This window comes from Ursus maritimus, unplaced genomic scaffold (genome assembly GCF_017311325.1).
Source record: "Ursus maritimus isolate PB19 unplaced genomic scaffold, ASM1731132v1 scaffold_20, whole genome shotgun sequence".
NCBI lineage: Eukaryota > Metazoa > Chordata > Mammalia > Carnivora > Ursidae > Ursus > Ursus maritimus.
The window spans coordinates 46,839,764-46,862,862 of NW_024424453.1; the positions used below are offsets into that span (position 1 = coordinate 46,839,764).

A 23,099-nucleotide genomic window follows, 5' to 3' on the forward strand; every position below is an offset into this window, starting at 1 on the left:
CAAAACAGAAAACCCAGAAACAAACCCACAACTATATGGCCAACTAATCTTTGACAGAGCAGGAAAGAATATCCAATGGAAAAAAAAGACAGTCTCTTCAACAAATGGTGTTGGGAAAACTGGACAGCAACATGCAAAAGAATGAAACTGGACCACTTTCTTATACCATGCACAAAAATAAATTCAAAATGGATGAAAGACCCAAGTGTGAGACAGGAAACCATCAAAATCCTAGAGGAGAACACAAGCAGTAACCTCTTTGACATCAGCCATAGCAATTTCTTACTAGATATGTCTACTGAGGCAAGGGAAACAAAAGCAAAAATTAACTATTGGGACTACATCAAAATAAAAAGCTTCTGCACAGCAAAGAAAATAAGAAAACTAAAAGGCAACCTATTGAATGGGAAGAGTTATTTGCAAATGACATATCTGATAAAGGGTTAGTATCCAAAATATGTAAAGAAGTTCTAAAACTCAACACCCAAAAAACAAATAATCCAGTTAAAAAATGGACAGAAGACATGAATAGATATTTTTCCTAAGAAGACACACAGATGGCTGAAAGGCACATGAAAAGATGCTCAACATCACCCATCATCAGGGAAATACAAATCAAAACTATAATGACATATCACCTCACACCAGTCAGAATGGCTAAAATTAGCAACACAGAAAACAACAGGTGTTGACAAGGATGTGGATAAAGGAGAACCCTCTTATACTGTTGGTGGGAATGCAAACTGGTGCAGTCACTCTGGAAAACAGAGTGGAGGTTCCTCAAAAAGTTAAAAATAGAACTACCTTACCATCCAGCAACGGCACTACTAGGTATTTACCCAAAGGATAAAAAAATACTGATTCAAAGGGATACATACACCCTGATGTTTTTATAGCAACATTATCAACATTATCAACAATAGCTAAATTATGGAAAGAGCCCAAATGTCCATTGACTGATGAATGGATAAAGAAGATGTGGTATAGATATATACAGCGGAATGTTTCTCAGCAAAAGAATGAAATCTAGCCATTTGCAGTGGTGTGGATGGAACTAGAAAGTATTATGCTAAGCAAAATAAGTCAATCAGAGAAAGACAAATACCAAATGATTTCACTCATATGTGGAGTTTAAGAAACAAAACAGATGAACATGGAGGGGAAAAAGAGAGGCAAACCAAGAAACAGACTCTTAACTACAAAGAATAAACAGAGAGGTACTGGAGGCGGGTGGATGGGGAGATGGGTTAAATAGGTGATGAGTATCAAGGAGGACACTTGTGATGAGCACTGGGTATCGTATGTAAGTGAGGAATCACTAAATTCTACACCTGAAACTAATATTCCATTGTATGTTAACTGGAGTTTAAATAAAAATTTGGAGAACAAAAAAAAGAAATGTCTCATAACTCAATGAGGGTGCAGGTATTCATGGTTGGTGCACATATTTAAATGAGTTAAATTCTCATCTATCCTAGTAAAAAGCCAAGAGGTCTAAAATTCATAAATCAAGAAATAGGGGCATATGTATATTTTGAGAGTGGGCAGTAAATGCCAGACGCAGCAGCCATAAGAGTTGGGAATGTTTGCCCTTTTAGGAGGGTCCGAATGGGATGGGATGGGACGGGATGGGATGGGATGGGATGGGGGTGGGGAACTGGATAGTGCTTTTGTATTTATTTGTATTTGTAGTAATAAATATTTTTGAAAACATGTGCTGTATTAATTACTTTGATTTTATAAATGGCATCTGATTGTTGGTTTAACTTGAATTTACATTTATTATTGGACTCCCATAATTGTAAAAACCTAACACCAAGTAAAACTGTGCCTCTCACGGGAAGAAACTACAACTTCCGGGATTCCTTGGGTGGAAGGGGTGGGCTGGTCTCGGAGGCAAACTACAATTCCCAGAATTCCGCTAGCCAAGGGGATGGCTCTGGCCTAGGGTTGGGCAGCTGAGTCCGCGAGCGTGCACTCGTGCAAAGGATAGCGCGGCGGGCTCGCCAGCCGGACAGGCGCACGGCGGGCACCCGCGAGCCCGGCGGCGGCAGACGGGACGGCGCCGCGGGACCTGCCCTCCATGCCTGGGCCTCCCGGTCTTGTAGCGGGCGCAGGAGCAGGCAGCGGCGGTTGTTTCGGCCAAAGCCGGCTCCACGGAGGGTCCACCTGGACGCTTCAGCCCCGCGGAGCCCGGCCTGCGGGCTGCAGGTGAGACGCGCTCTCCGAGCTGGCGAGGGCTCCGCGACACGCCTGGGCTTGGAGTTGAGGGATCGGCCCCGGACCTCCCCCGGGAGGGATCATCGGGAGCTCCGGGCCCTGGGGTGAAGGGGAACCCAGGGAAGTTTGCAGAACCAAGAAGTGACGGGCGATGAGGACTGACGGAGGCGCGCGATGGGGGCGGGGGTGAGCAGAGGGGGACCCTCGGGGTCCAGGTGCCGCGGGGCCAGGGCGGCGCCCCAGGCGCGCCCGTTGAATCCCTTAGCTCTTGGCTGGCACTGGCAGTGGGTCCTCACGCCCTTTTGCTTGGGAGATGGTTAGCGCGGTTGGCGGGGAGCCAGCGAGGTGCGAGGAGGGGGCCTGGGCCTCCGGAGCGCCTTTAAGTACCTGGGCAGGCCTGCAACTGATCCCTGGGTTCTTTGGGGCTCAATAGGATATCCACTGTGTGCCCGGTGATAAGAGCCTGCCACGACCTGCTTGACAGTGCCAGGATAGCCTCTGGAGGGACCCACAGGACTCCTGACCCCTTCCATGTGGGTAGACCCCCGTCTTCTTGTCACTGATGAGAATCCTCTGCTAAGATCTAGGTTCCTCAGGCCGGAGCCCTGCACCCGGTGGCAGGTGGCCAGGGTCTGCTTACTTTATACCAACCAACTCTCAGAGCCTGCTCTTGGGGGAAGCAAGGCTGAGCACAGGAAAGATTATGGGGTGAGCTTGATACACTTAGTGGCTAGGAGCACAGACAGAATGGAGTTCATTCACCAAATGTTTACTGTTACATGTGCTGGGCATTCAAATCCTGGCTCTCCTTTACTAGCTGTGTGCCCTTGAGCAAGTCACTTATCCTCTCTGAGCCTCTGTTTCTTCCTCTGCAGAATGGGGATAAAAGTACCTTCATCACAGGCTTGGCATGAGAATTACATGAGATAATGCTGTGCAAGTCCTCAGTCCGGTGTTGGTACACAGCGGATGTGCCACAGATGTTAGCACTTGTGGTGGTTGCTAAGATAGAAAATGTTAGAGGTGAGATTGGAACCCAGGTCCGTCTTTGTTCTGGAACTAGCTGCTCTCTCTGGCTCTCATGGATCTTGGAGATCTTCCAGTTCATCCTTTCACATTATAGATGAGGAATCTGCGTCCCAGTTTGTGACAGAGCAAGAAAAGAACACAGGTCCCGTTTTCCCCAGGGATGGCCGGCACATCAGTTCCTGAGCCTTGGGCCCCAGGAGGGTGAGGAGAAGCAGAGTGGAGATCCTCAGCAAAGGGGAGGATGGGGTGCTGGTGACTGAGTTCCCCCAGACCGCAGTGTGGCCACGTGAGCATCCTGGTGGCCTTATGTGTCAGTGACAGAGCCGCTGCAGCAGTGTTCAAACTTTCCTTCTGGTTGGCAAGTTCTTGCTCTGAGCCAGGCTTTAGAAAGTATTGAGCAATAAACAAAGGCTTCTAGTGAATATGGAGCTAACTGGAAAATTAAATTACCAAATGTTCCGTTCCCCAAGGGTCTGCAGCACTCTCAGTTTGGTTGTCAGTGGATACTCTCCCCCAGGACCTGCCTAACACCTGATAGGTTTTTTTAAATTGGGGAAAATAATGACCATGAAAGGCATAGCCCACAAATGTCAGCATAGGCTTTGGAGTTAGTCTTGGGTTCGAATCCCACCCCCTCCGCTTCACAGCCGTGTGACACTGGGCAATTCACTTAACTACTCTGAGATTTGTAGGAGGGAATGAATGAGGCTGTTCGTCTAAAGCACGTAGCACTGTTTCTGGCATGGAGTAAGAGCCACTGAATGGGCAGCAGAGCATTCTTATGATAATAATCATACTATAAAAATAATCGTCAGGCATTGTTTTGCCTGTGACGTAGGTATAATTGTGTTGGTTTTTCAGACCAGGAAATGAGGCTTGCAGGGGTTAAAAGTTAGCCCGGGCAGACACAGAAGGACAAATACTGCATGCCACCACTTACAGGTTGAATCTAAAATAGCCAGACTCATAGAAGCAGTGAGTGGAATGGTGGTTGCCAGGGGTTGGGATGAGGGGGAACAGGGAGGCATTAGTCAAAAGGTATAAAGTTTCAGGTATACAAGATGACTAAGTCCCAGAGATCTGTACAGCTTGGTGCCTATAGTTAACATGACTGTACTATATACTTTAAAATTTGCTAAGATAGCAAAATATTTTTTTTAAAGATTTATTTATTTATTTATTTGACAGAGATAGAGACAGCCAGCGAGAGAGGGAACACAAGCAAGGGGAGCGGGAGAGGAAGAAGCAGGCTCCCAGGGGAGGAGGCTGCCGTGGGGCTCGATCCCAGAACACCAGGATCACGCCCTGAGCCGAAGGCAGACGCTTAACGACTGAGCCACCCAGGTGCCCCTAAGATAGCAAAATATTTTTATCACAAAAAATAATAAGGGGGGCGGAGGAAACTTTTGGAGGTGATGGATAGGTTTATGGCATAGATTCTGGTGGGGTGTCACAGGTGTACACCTGTCTCTGAACATCAAGTTTTACATGCTAATTATGTACAACTTTTTGTCTGTCAAAAAAAGAAGAAGAAAAGAAGAAGAAGAATTGGTCTAGGGTCATGCAACTGTTAAGTGACAGGACAGGAGCTTACTTCTGGCCTTTCAGCTCCAGAGCCAGTGCCGTTTACTTCTACCCCGCTGCCTGTGGTCCTCACAGTTCTCGAGCCCCAGCTGTGACAGGCAGGGGTGGTGGGGGGCAGCCTCCAGCATTGCAGCAGGGGGTCTTCTCTGACCACTTGGAGAGGGGGCGGGACCCTGCAGCCTGGCTGCTCCTGTTTGCTCTCCATGCCTGAGGTTGGATGAGGCTGGGGGCAGCATCCACTGGGTGAGCCTGGGGGATGAGGTGTTAGGAAGAGGCAGTGCCGTGGCCCCTGGACCGCAGGGCTGGGGAAGGGGGCAACCCGGGTGAGGCCTAGAGAGCTTGACGATGAGAAGAAGTGATCTTGCTTAGAGGCCGGGAAGAGTTCTTCTCTGGGTCTGATCTCTGCGTTTGGGAGGAGGACGGCCAAAGCCATGGGTATGAGGAGAAGGAGCTCTGGACTGAGAGCACCTGTTGTTTTAATCTTGGCTGCCTTTGAGAGCTCATGCCTCTCTCGACCTCTTTTATAAAGTAAAGGGTTGTTTTCTCATTTTTTTTTAATAATAATTTTTTATTATGTTATGTTAGTCACCATACAGTACATCCCTGGTTTTCGATGTAAAGTTCCATGATTCATTACTTGCGTAGAACACCCAGTGCACCATGCAATACGTGCCCTCCTTACTACCCATCACCAGTCTGTCCCATTCCCCCACCCCCCTCCCCTCTGAAGCCCTCAGTTTGTTTCTCAGAGTCCATAGTCTCTCATGCTTCATTCCCCCTTCTGATTACCCCCCCTTTCTTTATCCCTTTCTTCTCCTACCGATCTTCCTAGTTCTTATGTTCCATAGATGAGAGAAACCATATGATAGTTGTCTTTCTCTGCTTGACTTATTTCGCTTAGCATAATCGCCTCCAGTGCCGTCCATGTTGCTGCAAATGTTGTAAAAGGGGAAAAAGAAAGGAATCTAAGTGACTCCGTAAATAAAGACAAAGTGAAACACACCCATAAAAAATAAATACATAAAGGGTTGGAGCAAATCATTTCTAAAGGCTCTTTTAGCTCTAAAAATAGGTGTTTTTGTCATTTTAAATTGGTGGATTAACCCTCTCAGCCCAGCACAGCACCAAGGCAGGTGGGATAATTATCACCCCAATGTGCTACCCAGACTTTCCCTGGGGCGAGAGAACGGCCGCAGCTCCCTGGAGCCGCCTGTTGCCACTGGGTGTCTCTGCCCGGCCGGCTGGGGGTAGTTACACCAGGGAAGCCTTAGGTTGCTAAGTGACAGTCGAGGGCCTGTGGGTCTGTGTTTCTGCAGCCATCCACACCTGCTCTGCTCTTGAGTGATAAAAACTCATCGCTCTGACGTCTACCCTGCTTCTCTGTCACTGACTGTACCGCTGAGTCTGAAGCACGGTAAATAAGACCCTGGAGTCGGACGTGGGTTTGTATCCTGGGATCCCTCTTGAGCTGTGAGACCTAGAGCAAGCTTCTTCATCTCACTAAACTTCGGGTTTTTTCATATCAAAAGAAAATGGAGCTAATCCTAGTACCTACATTGGAGGGCTTTTGTGAGGCTTAAGGGAAAAGGGGCAGGAAAGGGGCTTAGCACAGGCCCTGGCATGCAGTAGGTGTTCAGTAAAGCTGGTGGTAGCATTACCCTCCACCTCCTGCCCAGAAGCCAGCATTCTCTTTTCCTGAGCTAGCCAGGACAGCGATTGATCCTTCCATTTCTGTCTGGCTTCCCATGTCCTCACTGCTGTCAGAGAATCAGACTTTTCACTCTGCCAGTGGTAGACTACCGTTGATTCAGTCTTAATGCTAAGAGTTGCCTCTTTTCTCCATTTTGAAAGCATAACAGAGGGCCCCTTCCAGGCTGGACACGGGGCACTCAGCCACAAGCCAAGCATCAGGGAGAGGCTGGAGACTCTGGTCTGCCAAATTACCACTATTACCACTATTATTGCTATTATCAGGAAGGCCCTGTGTCAGGTTTTCAAAAGAAAGAGAAAAAAGAAATAAACAGATTTAAAAAAAAAATAAAAAGCCTAAAAAAGCCCAATAGCAACTGAGGCAGATAGAAGGTTGATACCAGTTTGCCCCCCAAAACTGCTTCACTCAGCTCCTGGAGCAGCTAAATATTATTAGAATCCCACGGACTTAGTGCACCCTCCTTTCTAGGGCCCCCTCTGTGCCAAGAAGCACTGGAGGAAGGTGTCCACGGTGCTGCCACACCTGCGGACACAGGCCCCGGGCACCTGGACAAGAGGCTGCTGGCCACGGAGGCTCACCTTCTGTGGCTGGTCACCCAGCGCTCGGCGCAGGTTCCACTTCTGGGAGCTCTGGCCAGCTCCGGGCTCCAGACACAGCCCCAGAAAAGCCATGCAGTAGAGCCTCGGGGTCTAAGAAGGAGTAAAAGCTCCAGGAGTTCTAGGCCTAGGGCAGGAGGTACAAACTCACGTACCCACTGGAGCCCAGAGCCAATGGGGAGAGCGAAGCCAGGCATGCGCCGTGTGCCCTGGAGGCCAGGTGCCCAGGTGAAAGCTCAAGCTGATGAGGTCCTGGCAGGAAAGTGGCCTGGTGGTACCTCCTTGTACCAGCCAGCTCGGGCTGCTGAGATCGAGATGCCGGCAGGTTCGGATTCTCCGGAGGTTATGGTGTCTATCACGCTTTTCCTCGCCGAGTCACTAAGTGCTTTGTGCCCCACACCAGCTGGGTCCTAAAAATCGAGTGCCCAAGGTAGAAAAGGCAGAGAACAGTAAATGTGGTGATAATTGCATCCCCTGAATTTCTGTGCCCTGGCAGGCCAAGAAGATGAGGGCCAAATGGTGCTGGGCTGTTAGCATTGGTAGCGTTGACATGCTCCGTGTTCAAATCCGGACTTCACTCCATACAAGCTGAGGCCCTTGGGACACTTAGCTCCGCCTAGCCTCTGTGTCCTGATCTGCAGATGGGCAAACCGTGGCAGTGCTATGCTAGCCCCTTAGTGTTGGTCTGAGGATGAAACGAGGAAATGTACGATAGTTTCTAGCACACTGCCGACATACGACATACAACATTGGAGGCGGCAGCGGCTGAACTTGTTAATTTCATGCTGGGGATTGGCTGCTTGGGGGCCCTCTTCCCAGGGGAAGGGAAACAAGTCATTAGGAAGACTGAGCGAACCTGGGAGGGGTGGTGAATATGCCACCAAAGCCATCGGGGGGGTTCAGTTCCTTTAGGAATGGTTTGGGGTTGTGTGGCTGGCTTGGTACCCGTGTTTCATTCATTGTTAGTTTGAGGAACCCTGATGAAATGTGATTCTGACAGCTGATGTGTTTTGAGGCCTATTTAGGTACTTTATGTGTATTACCTCATTTAGTTCTCACAGCACCCTAAGGAGGTTATTATTCCCATTTTACAGATGAGGAAATTGAGGCTTGAGTTCACACCTGGGGTCTGAAGGAAGGTGAGTGTGAGCTGTGTGGCCTGGGAAGAATTCTTGGCCACCACCATTAGGGAAGAGGGTTGAAATCTCCACTGCAGTCTTTTGTGTGTCCCGATGGCTGCACTTAGCCCAGATTGGGTGCTCTTACATGGTGTGGGAGATCAGCCAGGGGTTTCCGGCTTCCTAAGTGGATGCTTCTGTTGTACACCTGACGGTGCTCTCCCTCGGGAGCCCTTTGGGCAAGACCAGGGAAAGCAGGGATTTTAAGCAAGGCTAGGTGACTGTCTATCGGGATGACCCAGGGGGTGAGCAGATGAAGAGTTGGGTCGGTCCGGCTGAACCAGGAAAGCCTGTGGTGCGCGCAGAATGCTTTCTTTGGTGGCTTTCCTGACGTTCCTGGGACAGGAGGAGAGCACCCAGCGGTGATGGCCCCACCTCACCCCCGGGCAGGAGTCTGCCTCGACACCGGTATCACAGCAGCTTTAACACCTCCCCTCTGCCACAGTGAGGACCTTGAGGACACTTTTTTTTTTCATTTTTGTTATCTTTTGCACATAGTTTACTCTAATTTGGGCTGATGCAGAGCCTAATTCCCCCATTCTCTTCATGTCCTCTTAAGACTTTGGACTCAGGTTCGTGAATAAATACACATATGGACTGATGCAGATTCATACAGATCATCTCTCACCCACCTTCCTTCACTCGGGTGGAGTCAGCTGGAAGCCGAGGAGTGCTTGCTGTGGCACCTGTACCAGGGAGGTGGGACAGTGGGTGGCCGTTTTGCGTGGTCACGGCTGTGCCAGATCGGTCGGTAAATAAGTTCCATGTCATGCCTGTCCACGGCTAACCAAAGCCTGTTTTTAAGAGAATGAAGGAAGGAATCTAAGACCCTTTGTCACGAATGACTCAAGGGCACAGCTTTCCACCATGGGCCAGGGATCCAGGCCTCAGCAGATGTTCTCAGAAGAGGTTTCTTTTGGGTACGTATTCAGAGCTTGCCTCTCTGCTGAAGATGGGAGCTCCAGGCACGCGCCCTGCCCGTGGCTGCTGGCCCTGAAGCCTTGTTCTGCATGAGCATGCGCACCTCGCCTGCCTTCTTCTGCTCCTTCCTTTTCCTGGAGGGCCCACTGCACCAGACCAGGCTAAGTCTGGGGCTGAGTGATTGACAGGTAACTTGAGACAAGGGTGGTCTGGTGCATAATACTGGACAGACCCTCGCTGTCCCCGGGGCCTTGGTGCCAGGGAGAAGGCATGCTGAAAACAGCGTGATCCGAGCTGCTGATGCAGAACCAAATCCTGAGGACAGGACTGCGCTGGAGGAGGCAGCGGGGCCTCTGCCCTCCCTTTTCCAGCAGCCTCGTGCCTGGAGTGGAAGAGCTGTATCCCCTCCGTCAGCGGACAGGACTTAGGAGAATCTGGGGCAGAAGAATGACCTAGCTCTTCTTGTAGGAAGATAAGTTTAAAAGGGAAATTTGCTAAAGTTGGGTTATTTTTTAAATTCCGCAAAGTAAAAAAAATGAGATGTGCCCATTTTGCATGGGCAGTGGCTTTTTGTTTTGCGTGGTCTCGATTATATGTCTGGAGCCTCTTTGCTGGAGTGTTTTAGAACAAACCATGTATGTGTCGTTTTATCTATAAACACATTCTCTTCTTTAAGTTATCTCATTTTTTTAAAAAGATTTTATTTATTTATTTTGACAGAGAGACAGCCAGCGAGAGAGGGAACACAAGCAGGGGGAGCAGGAGAGGAAGAAGCAGGCTCCCAGCGCTCCCGGTGGAGCAGGGAACCTGATGCGGGGCTCGATCCCAGGACCCTGGGATCACACCCTGAGCCGAAGGCAGACGCTTAACCGACTGAGCCACCCAGGCGCCCCAAGTTATCTCATTTTTTAAAAAGATTTTATTCATTTGAGAGAGAGAGCAGGAGCAGGGGGAAGGGGTAGAGGGGGAGGGAGAAGCAGACTCCCCACTAAGCAGAGAGCCCAATGCGGGGCTTAATCCCAGGACCTGAGATCATGACCTGAGCCAAAGGCAGACGCTTAACCGGCTGAGACACCTGGGCACCCCTTATCTAATCTTTCATGACTTTTTATTTTGAAATAATTTTAGACTTACAGAAAAGTTACCAAAAATGCTTCGCTCGGCTTGCCCTGATGTTAAATCTGTGTAACCACAGTGCAATGATCAAAACCAGGAAATTAACACAGTACCGTTACCTAAACCACAGACCTTATTCAGATTCTGCCAATTGTGCACGAATGTCCTTTTCCTGGTCCCAGATCCTACGTTATGTTTGGTTGTCGTGTCTCCTTCATCTCCTTCCATCTGGGACAGCTTCTCAGTTCTTCCTGGTCTTTTGTGACCTTAACTCTTGAAGAGTCCTGGTCAGGTATTTTGTAGAATGTCCTTCAATTTGGGTTTAATGTTTTCTCTGCTAACTTATCTATACACCATATTCAGAGCTGGAAGTGGGGCTAGACCATGTTCCCCCATTTGGACATACAGATTGAGGGTTGTGTATTGTGGGTAAGAAGATGACAGAAGTGAGGTGCCCTTCTCAGGGCGCCGTATCAAGGGGGACGTGGTGTCAGGAAATTATTACCGGTGATGTTAATGTCAACTGCTTGGTTCAGGGGCTGTCTGCCAGGCTTCTGTATCGTAAAGTTCCTTTTCTTTTCTTTTCTTTTCTTTTTTTTTTTTGTACCATAAAGTTTCTATTTTTACCTTTGTAATAGATATGTAGTTCATAGGGAGATTGTTCGAGATGATGCAAATATCTGATTTCTCATCGTACTTCCACCCACTAATTTCAGCATCCAGCAGTGGATCTTGCTGGAGACCATTATTACTGTGATGTTTGCCAAATGGTGATTTTCTATTTCCATCGTTGCTTCTGCATTTACTAATTGGAGTTCTACTGTAAGAAAGATCTGTTCCTTCTTCCTTATTTATTCATATCAATATTGACTCATGCATGCTTATTTTATTTTGTGGGTTATAATCCATTTCTGTTGCTTTTTAATTTTGTTACCTGGCCCCAGATTGAGCCACTGCGAGCTCTTTCAGGTTAGCCCCTGTGCCTTCTTGATATGTCCTCATTGTTTTTTGAGAACTTCCTTGTGTTCTGGTAGTACAGGATGTTCCAAACTCACCTTGTACTTTCCCTGACCGAGCCGCGGAAACAGTGATTTTTCCGCAGAGCCCTGGTTCCTTTGTAGGGCATGATGTTAGGAACCAGGACCTGGGTGCCAGGCATGCTGTCCCTGCTCCCGGGCCCTCCCGCGGGTCAGAACTAGGGGCTGTATGTATGTGGGTACCCCCCGCCCCGCAGCTGTTCTCCTGCTCACATTCCTCCTGTCATGCTAGCCTGAGTCCCTCTTCAGTTCCCTGGCCCAGATCTGAGCTGAGGGCCCCAGGGTAGCCTCTCCAGCTCCCCAGTGAGACGCCCTGCCCTTCTGGCCTCTCCTGATCTTAAGGATGAATGAACTCTCCCCCTTCTCCCCCACCTGGCGCCGGCTTCTTTCTGTGTCTTTTTTTTTTTAATCGTCCTCTTACCTCCTAGAGAGATGTCAGAACTCGCAGCTGTGGTCATGTCACACTGAGGACGCAGGTGTTCTCTTCCGAGCAGGCTTGTACTGTCTGTACCACGGTGGTGGTAAGGATAGTTGGCGCCCACAGCAGAACCACGGGACACTGGTCAGAATTGGTCAAGTATCAGCAGTTTACCCCGATTCAACCTAATAGCAAAGTAGTTCTTCGCTGGTGGAGCCGGGTGGAGAATTTCATTGGGGGGGGGGGCACATATTTTTGAAAAAGTACATACAGCAATATGATTTTACATATGCAGATATAGATATAAAATACCAACTTCGGAAGGTAAAGGTTGAGGAAATCTTTCAATCTTAGGGGAAGATTGTAGAAGATTGTGGAAGAGAATCTCTTATGAATGAGGGATTCTTGGGGAAGGGGATATGGGACTTTACAGGTCAGTATGGAGCACGAAAGAGTTTCTCTTTTTTGTCAGTGTGCCCATGGGTTTGAAAAGACAGGGAAACACTGATGTTTAAGCGCATTTCCTGACTGTAGTGTTCTGGGCTTGCAAAGACCTTCCCCTGGAGATTAACAGGGCTGCCTAGAGCACAGGCAAAACCCAGCCGGGAAGGCAGCTGCCTGCGCCCTCTCCTCTCACTCTGGGGCTGGACCAGAAGTTCTCTGCTCTTGTTCCGCAAAAGCCTTGAAGACCTGCTTGAAGGACATGTGGTTCATGGGCTCTCAGGATAACTGTGACTTTATCCTCTTCCCTACAAACCAACAAGGCCCAATAGGACTGAGTGAGTGGGAGTTCTGTTAAAGGACCAGCTTCGAGTTCACAGGAATTTATGTAAAATAAGTCATCTGCAGACTTCGGGACTTGAATTGCCATAAGGAACACGCTCCTTGTACCCCTTCATGCAGAGCTCCTTTTCCTCTAGGCACCCCAATCTAACTCCCAGGCTTGCCTCTCTCCCACGTGAATGGAGAGACACTGAGGCTGGGAGCTTGTCATTGGGTGTTCTACCTCTGTTCTCCCCCATCTCTAGGCTACTCTGCTCAAAGACCTTCAATAGCTCCCCATTGCCAAGAGGGTAGAGTTCAGATTTCTTGACCAAGCATCAGGGCCATTGACATTCTGGCCTTAGCTGATTTTTCTAAGTATCTCTTCTTCTTTTTTTCTGTGTGAACCATCTACCTAACCAGAGTGGACCGTGTGGTCTCCTCCGTCTTTGGACGCCCTCCCCTCCCCCAGCCTCCTTTCTTTCTACCACGGAGATGACATTTCTGGTCCCTCTGAAAGCTCCAGGGAATGGCCAAACCAGAAGGACTCATTTCTTCCTCAGAGGGGTCTGGCCCTTACAGCCTGCAGGGCTCACTGGAGCCCCACCCGCTGCCGATGCTGTGACACTCAAGTTACCTTAGTCCACACCCTGCCACATGGAACCTGTGTGGAAAATCGTAGCCCCACTTGGGCCCACAACGAATATGCTTGTTTTCTAATTGCAAATACCAGAGTTTCTCGGAGGGCTTTGTTTCCCCAAGTTAGAAGGGTCGTAGGGAAACTGATGCCAAATCGCTTCACTAGGTTAGAGCACAGCTAGAAACAGAAGGCGCAGGCCGGACCCCCCAGCACAACAACCTATAAAGAGGTTCTCCTCAGCTAAATTTTCCTTGGTTTGGAGAAACCAAAACCGCAGCCGAAACTGGCTTCGCTAATAAGGAGAGTTCACAGCAGGAGGTGCAGGTGTGGGGCTCCGAGATGTCAGTAGGGTCCTTTGTATCTCTCCTCCTTCCTGCGGCCCTTGGCATCCTGGCTGTGTTCTCCAGCTGCGCCGCAGATGGCCGGCGGCAGCCCCGGGACGGCTCCTCCTGTCCTGTCCGGTGGGTGGGAGCGTGGACTGTGACTCCTCCTCTTTGCTCCGTTTGCTTCTATCAGGTAGCGTCCTGCTCTGGGCCTGCTCTGGGCCATGCGCTCTGCTGCTCGGCCCTCTGGAGGCGGGAGGTCATCTTGGCTTTGTTTGCACCTCGTGGGGCTCAGGGGAAGGGCTGGCTCCCTGGCCAAACCCGGGATTTTATGAGGCAGGGCCGAGGGCCGTGGCCCTGGGTGGAAACAGCGTCCGCTCTGGCACTTTCTAATACACTTGACTTGGAAGCCCGAGAAGCAGAGTGGGGGGCTGACCCTGGCCCCAGGTGCCGACAGGTGACGGCACGTCTTGTCTTGGTCTCCATCTCTGGGAGGAATCCCTTCCTAGATTTAAAATCCTTTGTTTCAGGTGACTGTAATGAAAAGTGACAGTCCCCCCTCCGGGCCGGTCAGCTTTGGCTTCGAGTCGGATGAAGGCAGCCAAGTGTGTCCGAAAGGTCTTAAACTGCCAGACTTCATCGCACATCCCTGTGGTCCTTTATTAACCGTCTGATGCCCCGATTTTGTTTCTTTGCGCCCCTGCTAGACGCTTCTTCGTTCGAACCTAATTGTGTAAATTGCTGGTTTTGTACACCAGAAGCAGTCGGCTGTCAGAATTCATGAGGTGCAGCTAATACATGATTTCTGACTTTCTCCACCGCCCTGTGTGTGTGTGGGGGGGGGCTGCACCCTCACCTCCGCTGATGGGGAAGCTGACTTCAGAAAGGCCACCCGGTGAAGTCATGGAGCTGAGGCTTGAACCCGAGTCTTCTGGCTTTTTATCCTAAACTTTCCTAGACAGCACACATCCTCTTCTGGGAGCCGTCAACCCCACGCAGTGGGAACTCAGAGCCAGGTTGGTTTAGGGTGTGATTCTAGAACTCCTGGTGATCTGGTGTCTCCAGAAGAGCCAACCAGTTGGTCAGACTTACTGGAATAAGGTGGAGTCGGTGCCCTAAGACCAAGGCGTGTGGCCTACCCATCTCTCCCCGCCCCACCTGGGGAGGGTTAGCAGAAGCTGTGGCAGCGTTAGCAGGGGGAGAACTCCACAGGAGTTAACTTGGGCCTGCCCTCCCTAGCAGAGCTGTGCCCAGGGGGGTTCAGAGCGGCTGATCCACACCAGACCTGGCCTGGCCCTAGAGGGAAGCGGTGGGTTGGAGAAGTGGAGGCTGGGCTGTGCGGGGAGCCGTTTCCCTCCACTAGGCCCTGAATTTAGAGGCTGCCTGGCCCGGCTGGCACCTGCCCTGCTGCTCTCCCCAGCCTTCAGGGGGCAGCACTCACCAGCACATTAGGATACCTCCAGTTTTAATCCTGGCCGTGTCACAGACTTGCGGGGTGATTTGGGGCAAATTGCTCACCTCTCTAAAATGAGGACTTGCTTAGTGGTTGTTAACCTAATAGTGGAATTCCGTCCTATGAGAAAGAAACCCATCTTTAAATAAATTTCTGCGGCACCTGTATGAGTTTCCTAGGGCTGCTGCAGCAAATTTAACCCCAAACATGGTGGCTTAAAATGCCAGCAATTTATTCTTGCACAGTTCTGGAGGCCAGAAGTCTAAAATTAAGGTATTGACAGGACCATGCTCCCTCTGAAAACTCTAGGAGAGGATCCTTTCTCGTGTCTTCTTAGCGTCTAGTGGCTCCTGGTAATCCTGAGTGGTCTTCGGTTTATAGCTACATCGTTCGAGTCTCTTGTCTTTGTCTTCACGTGGCCACCATCTCTGTTCCTCTGTGTCCTTTTCTGCCTCTTATAGGGATACTTTCATTAGATTTAGGGCCCACCCTAATCCATTATGATCTTATCTCAAGAACCTTAACTAATTATATGCGTAAAGACCCCATTTCCAAATAACATCACATTCTGAGGTTCTGGGTAGACATGAATTTGGGGGGTTACATTAGTCAACTCACTATAGAACCCCTAAATATAAGAAATTGGTGGTTGGTTTTGTTTGGAGGTGAATAGAAGCCCAAGACCCTGGCCTCATGTCCTTATTGCCTACCACCAGCCTTGGCAGCCCCCAAGGATCAGGGTCTGCAAACCACTAGGTACCCATGTTCCAGGAGGCCCTAGTTCACCATATCCCATGGTGATGAGACTTTGGACTTGCAATTTTGAATTGATGCTGGAATGAGTTAAGACTTTGGGGGCTTTTGGGACTCACTGCCTGGTTCTTTGGTTAAGAGCCTCTTCTTGGTTTTTCTCAAATGTGGCTATACCCCAGAATCACCTGGGAGCTTGGAAAAAAGCAGATACCAATGAGATTTTTGGATTCTGATCAAAATGGAGTAGACACGTGTATCCCTACCCATGCACCATGCACTCATACAGCTAAAAACACAGGACATTAGGTATGAAACATGAGAAGACTGAAAGATGGAGAGAAAAATGTGGAACAACACAGTGGTGAGTTCCTTGGGTTTTTTTGTTTGGTTTTTTTTGTGGGTTTTTTTTCCTTCTATGTATCCTAGACAGGGTGATAAGAAGCCAACCCAGAAGTGCCAGTGAGCATAGACCAGAAAAAGCCCCAGGGAAAGCTCACTTTCTCTCATCAAAGGACTGGAAGAGGAGCAGTCTTGCAAAACCTTTTTGACAATAACACCCTGTTCCTGTAAAACACCCGGGAAAACTGCTTTTCCCGTCCCTTCCAGCTTTAGTAAAGCCTGAATGGACAGCTTAGACGACCATCCTTGCTTTGCGGGAATCAACCGGGTGCCCTCCACCTTCAGCACTGCACCCCATCCCCCCACCATGGGGCTGGATGAGAAGCCTGGACTTTCACCACCATCCAGAGGCAAAAAGTTGTCCCCCCCCCCACCACCACCACCACAGTCCCTTGAGGTGTCAGTGGAGCCTGGACTTCGACCCCCACCCAGTGGTGATAAGGCACCCCTGCTGAGGCCAACTGAGGAGCCTAGATTTCCACCCCTACTCAGTGGTTATGCCGTGTCTCTCACTCTCCCTGCCAGGGTGCTGTTGGTGGAGGCCAAGCAAGGAAACATGGATTTCCTCTCACCCAATGATAGTCAGTGCTCTCCCTTCCCCCACCAGAGTGGTTCTTGCAAAAACCTTCTAAAATGGAAGACTTAATATAAGCTCCAGGATAAGTCTCAGCAAAGAAAGAGAAGATATAAAGAACTAAATGAAGATTTGAAAACTGAAGAAAGTAGTAACCAAAATAAAAAGAAATGACTGGTGGGCCCAGTAGAAGAATGGAGATGACAGAAGAAAGAATTGGTGAACATGAAAACAAGCAGTAGGAATTATCCAATTTAAACAGAGAGAAAATAGACTGGGAAAAAAAATGGAACAGTGCCTCAGACACCTATAGGACAATACTTTTTAAAAATTTAGCATTACCTCCAGGTACAACCTGGAGGCTGAAAAAGTAGTTAAAGAAATAATGGCTGAAATTTCCCCAAATTTGGTGAGAGGTAAAAACCTACAGATTCAAGAGTGAATGAAACCCTCACAGGGAAAACCCAAGGAAACCCACACCAGGACACCTGATAACCAGGCTTCTAAAAAGTAGACAACAGAACACTCTTCAGAGCCACATGAGAGGAAGGACGTACTACACCCAGGGGAACGGCGCTTCCCATACAGCTCATCAGAAACATGGCGGCCAGAAGGAGGCTGCCCAGCCTGAGCTTTCGCGTGCCCAGAGAAAGCACTGTCTCCCCAAAGTTCTGTCCCAGTGAAAATATCCTGTAGGAAGGAAGGTGAAATCAAGACATTTTCTTCACCTGAAGGAAAACTAAGAGAATTTGTTCTCAGCAAACTTTCCTAAAATGATGGCCAAAGGAAGTTCTCCAGAGAAATGCTAACAAGAAAACCTGGAACATCAGGGACAAGGAAAGAACCGGAAGAGTAAAAATACGGGTAAATAGAAGAGACTGTCCTTTCCCTCTTGAGGAGATGACACTTGACAGTCGAAACAAAAATTAGAGCACTGTCTGACGTGGATTTTAATGCATGTAGAGGAAATATTGAAGAGAATTATATTAAAAGAGAGGAGGGTCAAAGCCCAGATGGAGATAAGGTCTCTGTACTTACTTGAGAGGTGGATGTCACGACCAGCAGACTGTGCTAAGCTGCATTTACATCGAACGATGCCTAGAGCAACCACTAGAAAATCTGCACCAAGAAATACACTCAAACACTATAGATAAAAATGGGATTCAGATAATCTGCAAGAAGAGGGGAAACAGAGGAACAAGAGACGAGGTGCCTGAGCCATACTCCAGACCTACTACTGAATCCGAACCTGCAGGACTAGTGCCTGTGGATATGCGCTTGTAGCAAGTGCCTCTGGGGGGTTCAAGAACCAGCCAGGTTTGAGACTCTGTGGGCTAGACCGGTTTTTATTTTTGTTTTTGTTTTTTTAGAGGGAGTGAGCATGTATGGGGGGGGGCGAGGGAGAGGGAGAATATTAAGCAGGCAGCATGCTCAGCTTGGAGCCCAGTGCAGGGCTTGATCTCACAACCCCTCATGACCTGAGCTGAAATCAAGAGTCAGATGCTTTAACTGACTAAGCCACTCAGGCGCCCCTAGACTTTTTTTTTAAATAGCAAATTGCCAACCCTGTTAGGTTGTAAAATCAATTAAGATGAACATGCCCCCTCCCCCCTTTTTAGAACAAACGTAGAATATTGGACTGGAAAAGGAAACACTGGAGTACATTACAGCTCGTCAGAGTAATTCTTCGTGAAATTTTGGGGGGTCAGTAGAACATATGCAAATGTATGAATGTGTGCGTGCTGAACCCTTCGATGAGGGTAGCTGGAAGGGACGGTGCCCCGGGAATGGCCTTCAGCTAGTGCTAGAGAGGAACTGGGAGGCAAATAGCCTGGCTTCTTGAGTAGTGACCTGCTCATTAATGTGTCCCGTATTGGCTTCACTCCTCCTTCCTCTTAATTCCCCACTCTCCTACAGGGGTTTCTTCGGATAATTTCTCAAACTATTTTGGCTCAAACTCTTGTCTCTGATCCTGGTTCTGAGAGAGTCTAGCCTAAGCCACTGTCTGTTTCTGGGCAGGACTGCACTTTGATTTTTGTGATTGCAGGGAGAGAGAAGTTGCAAGACCCCAAGAGTCCAAAGCTAGCCCCAAAGGAATAAAGGGACGGCTCTAATCCCTCCCCAGTGCAGTGCTGGCCAGGCACCAGGGGTTACCTGGGCCACTCCAATGAGGGCGGAGAGTGAGACCCTTCAAATCTGAGCAGTCCTGGGCTTCAGAGCAAGGAGGTTACCCTTCCTGCTAGCACAGGAAAATGGAGCAAACACCCACAGCCCAGCCAGGCCTCTCTGTAGGCGTGCCTGTCAGTGGTGACACTCAGATACAGTTGTTTTACTGGACCAGGGAGGGGGCAGATATCCTTTCTGGGAATCTAAAAGCTAGCAGGTGTGATTTCCAAATGGGAGCTTTAAGCGAGAGCAGACATTGCTGCATATCCCCTAGGCATACGTGCCATGTGTCCTAAGAAGGGGACTCTGGGGTCCTGGTGTACAGCCTGGCCTCTGCCCATGTAAGGAAGAGTCCTTGCCTTGCCGCACCAGGAATGCCAGGCCCCTGGACCGGATGTTCCCTGGGGCCTCTCATCACAGGTCTCCGTGGGTTGGCTTTGGCTGTAGCAGTGCCTCGTAGCAAACAGCCACAGGGTTTCAGTGACACGATAATGAGCACTCACCAGCCCAGATGTCTGTGTGTTGGGGTCACTCACAAATCAGGGGGCAGCTGGGCTAGACTGGGCTTGGCAGGAGCAGCCCTGCTCCACTCACCTCTCGGCCCTCCTGGGACCAGGAAGTTAGGCTGCACACGTTCTCCCCGCGGCAATGTCCTAGATATGAGGAAGGCAAGGCCAGTCACACAAGCTCTTTTCCAGCCTCCGATCACGTTTTCTCTGCTAGCATTTCACTGGCCAAAGCATGTGATGCGGCCAAGGCCCAAGTCAAGGTGCGGGGATGGGTGCCGCCCCCATGGGAGCCCTGGGGAAGGGAGGGCGTGAATACGCGGACAACGAGCAGGCGCCGCGCCTAGCCCGCGGCCAGAGCTCGAGGTGGCTGCGGGCGGACAGTTGGTGCCAACCCCTTTCCCTTTCCTTCTCTCCCGCAGGCTTCTGCCGGTGCTCGGGCTGCCCGCAGGGATGGGCAGAGCCCGCGGGGCCTGTGGCAGTGCCCAGGGGCTGTCCGCTCACTAGCGCCCCGCGGCGGCGGTAGGATGCACCTGTCGGCCGTGTTCAACGCTCTGCTGGTGTCGGTGCTGGCGGCGGTGCTGTGGAAGCACGTGCGGCTGCGGGAGCATGCGGCGTCCCTGGAGGAGGAGCTGGCGGGCGGCCGCCACGGCCGCGAGCCCGGCCCCGCGCTCCGGATCGACTACCCGAAGGCCCTGCAGCTCCTGATGGACGGCGGCACGCATATGGTGTGCACGGGCCGCACGCACACCGACCGCGTCTGCCGCTTTAAGTGGCTCTGCTACTCCAACGAGGCCGAGGAGTTCATCTTCTTCCACGGCAACGCCTCGGTCATGCTGCCTAACCTGGGCTCCCGGCGCTTCCAGCCCGCCCTGCTCGACCTGTCCACCGTGGAGGACCACAACACCCAGTACTTCAACTTCGTGGAGCTGCCGGCCGCCGCCCTGCGCTTCATGCCCAAGCCCGTGTTCGTGCCCGACGTGGCCCTCATCGCCAACCGCTTCAACCCCGACAACCTGATGCACGTCTTCCACGACGACCTGCTGCCGCTCTTCTACACGCTGAGGCAGTTCCCCGGCCTGGCGCACGACGCCCGCCTCTTCTTCATGGAGGGCTGGAGCGAGGGCGCCCACTTCGACCTGTACAAGCTGCTCAGCCCCAAGCAGCCGCTGCTGCGCGCGCAGCTCAAGACGCTGGGCCGGCTGCTCTGCTTCTCCCGCGCCTTCGTGGGCCTCTCCAAGACCACCACCTGGTATCAGTACGGCTTCGTCCAGCCCCAGGGCCCGAAGGCTAACATCCTGGTCTCGGGCAACGAGATCCGGCAGTTTGCGCGCTTCATGATGGAAAAGCTGAACGTGAGCCACGCGCCGCCCCCCCTGGGCGAAGAGTACATTTTGGTCTTCAGCCGCACCCAGAACAGACTCATCCTGAATGAGGCGGAGCTCCTCCTGGCGCTGGCCCAGGAGTTCCAGATGAAGACGGTGACGGTGTCCCTGGAGGACCACGCCTTTGCCGATGTCGTGCGGCTGGTCAGCAATGCCTCCATGCTGGTCAGCATGCACGGGGCCCAGCTGGTCACCGCCCTCTTCCTGCCCCGCGGGGCCGCCGTGGTCGAGCTCTTCCCCTATGCCGTCAATCCTGACCACTACACCCCCTATAAGACGCTGGCCACGCTGCCCGGCATGGACCTCCAGTACATAGCCTGGCGGAACGTGATGCCAGAGAACACGGTCACGCATCCCGAGCGGCCCTGGGACCAGGGGGGCATCACTCACCTAGACCGGGCAGAGCAGGCCCGTATCCTGCAGAGCCGTGAGGTCCCGCGGCACCTCTGTTGCCGGAACCCCGAGTGGCTCTTCCGGATCTACCAGGACACCAAGGTGGACATCCCATCCCTCATCCAAACCATACGGCGTGTGGTAAAGGGCCGGCCCGGGCCACGGAAGCAGAAGTGGACCGTCGGCCTCTACCCAGGCAAGGTCCGGGAGGCGCGGTGCCAGGCGTCCGTGCAGGGCGCCTCTGAGGCCCGGCTCACTGTCTCCTGGCAGATCCCCTGGAACCTCAAGTACCTGAAGGTGAGGGAGGTGAAGTACGAGGTGTGGCTCCAGGAGCAGGGGGAGAACACCTACGTGCCTTACATCCTGGGTCTGCAGAACCACACCTTCACTGAGAACATCAAGCCTTTCACTACCTACTTGGTGTGGGTCCGCTGCATCTTCAACAAGACCCTCCTGGGACCCTTCGCAGATGTGCTGGTGTGCAACACGTAGCGAGCGGCCGTGGCCAGGCCTCGGGGGGGCGGGGGGGGGTGGGTCCTCCAGCTCAGTGTCCCTGGCCCACTAGCCCCCTGTGGTGGCTTCTGGGAATTATTTATTTATTGGGCAGGCCTACCCCAGGCCTGTGCCTCTGTGTCTTCATCCTGCATCTGCAGTGTGGCGTTCCCTGCACTCTTTGCGCTGGTATGATGGGACCCTCCCAGCCCCCTTCTTCCATCCTGAGCATCCATGCCCTGGGGAAGGCCCTTGGTGGGAGGAGGAAGAAGGAAAGTAAGAATCGGAAGGGGCCTCGGGCTGAGTGATCGTGCTGTTCCCTACCGAACCCTCTGGTTGATATCCAGGTGTCTGGAGACTGTGAGTAAATCATGTGGTTGCTTGGGTGGGTGGTTCATCAGCTTCCATCATCATGAAATTCACCTGTAGCACAGTGAAGGTGTGTTTGGAACATTCATTAAATGATTATAAACATCTTGGTCAAGTCTTTTTTTTTTTTTTTCAAGAGTTTATTAGAGAGAGATAGCGAGAGAGAGCACAAGCGGGGGGCGGGGTAGAGGGAAAAGCAGGCTCCCCACTGAGAGGGAGCCCGACATGGGGCTGCCCAACGTGGGGCTCAATCCCAGGACCCCGGGATCATGACCTGAGCCAAAGGCAGACGCTTAACCGACTGAGCCACTCAGGCATCCCTTGGTTCAGTCTTTTTATTGGGTAGTTGGAAGCGGGGCTGGTAGTCGATACCCACATGCTCTTTCATCCCAGCTGTCAACCAAGGAGATGTGGCGATGGGCAAGCGGCCAGGACCGCGAAGTGAGGCAGGCTGGTTGGATTGCATCTTGCAAGTCGCAGGTTGAATATCACATTTCCATCCAAGTGGGGTCCAAGTCTGGAAGCAGAGGGACAGGGCTGCAGTGAGGAAGAGCAGTGTCCACCAGGGGGCGCTCAGGCTAAAGAGGACATTAGGCACCCAAGACCAGAACGGCCTGCCCTTGCCATCGGGTTCCCTTAGAAGGACATAGGGCAGGACATTGAGCAGGACAACGCTGAGCACTTTTCTTCTGCAGGAGTCCTCACACCAGCCCAGGGGCTATTCTTTTTTTTTTTTTTTTAAAGATTTTATTTATTTATTCGACAGAGATAGAGACAGCCAGCGAGAGAGGGAGCAAGCAGGGGGAGTGGGAGAGGAAGAAGCAGGCTCATAGCGGAGGAGCCTGATGTGGGGCTCGATCCCGTAACGCCGGGATCACGCCTTGAGCCGAAGGCAGATGCTTAACCGCTGTGCCACCCAGGCGTCCCCCAGGGGCTATTCTTGCCCTGTTCTGCGAGTCTCTGCTCAGTAGTTGGGGCCACTGGCTTAGAAGCCCCATAGGAGCCATTGTCTTTCAAACAAGTCCTGGTTCCCAGGGCCCCTCCGGGAACATCGCACTCAGAGGAGCCTGCATT

General features: G+C 51.2%; 1 protein-coding gene across 1 annotated transcript; it reads left to right on the forward strand.

Moving 5' to 3' along the window:
• Positions 1 to 1,948: 1,948 nt before the first annotated feature.
• POMGNT2 (protein O-linked mannose N-acetylglucosaminyltransferase 2 (beta 1,4-)) lies at positions 1,949 to 22,132 on the forward strand. The gene is made up of 2 exons (XM_040636903.1): positions 1,949 to 2,211; positions 19,809 to 22,132. Exon 2 carries the CDS (start codon positions 19,914 to 19,916, stop codon positions 21,654 to 21,656), a length of 1,743 nt encoding a protein of 580 aa, XP_040492837.1. The 5' UTR covers positions 1,949 to 2,211; positions 19,809 to 19,913; the 3' UTR covers positions 21,657 to 22,132.
• The last annotated feature ends 967 nt before the right edge of the window (positions 22,133 to 23,099 follow it).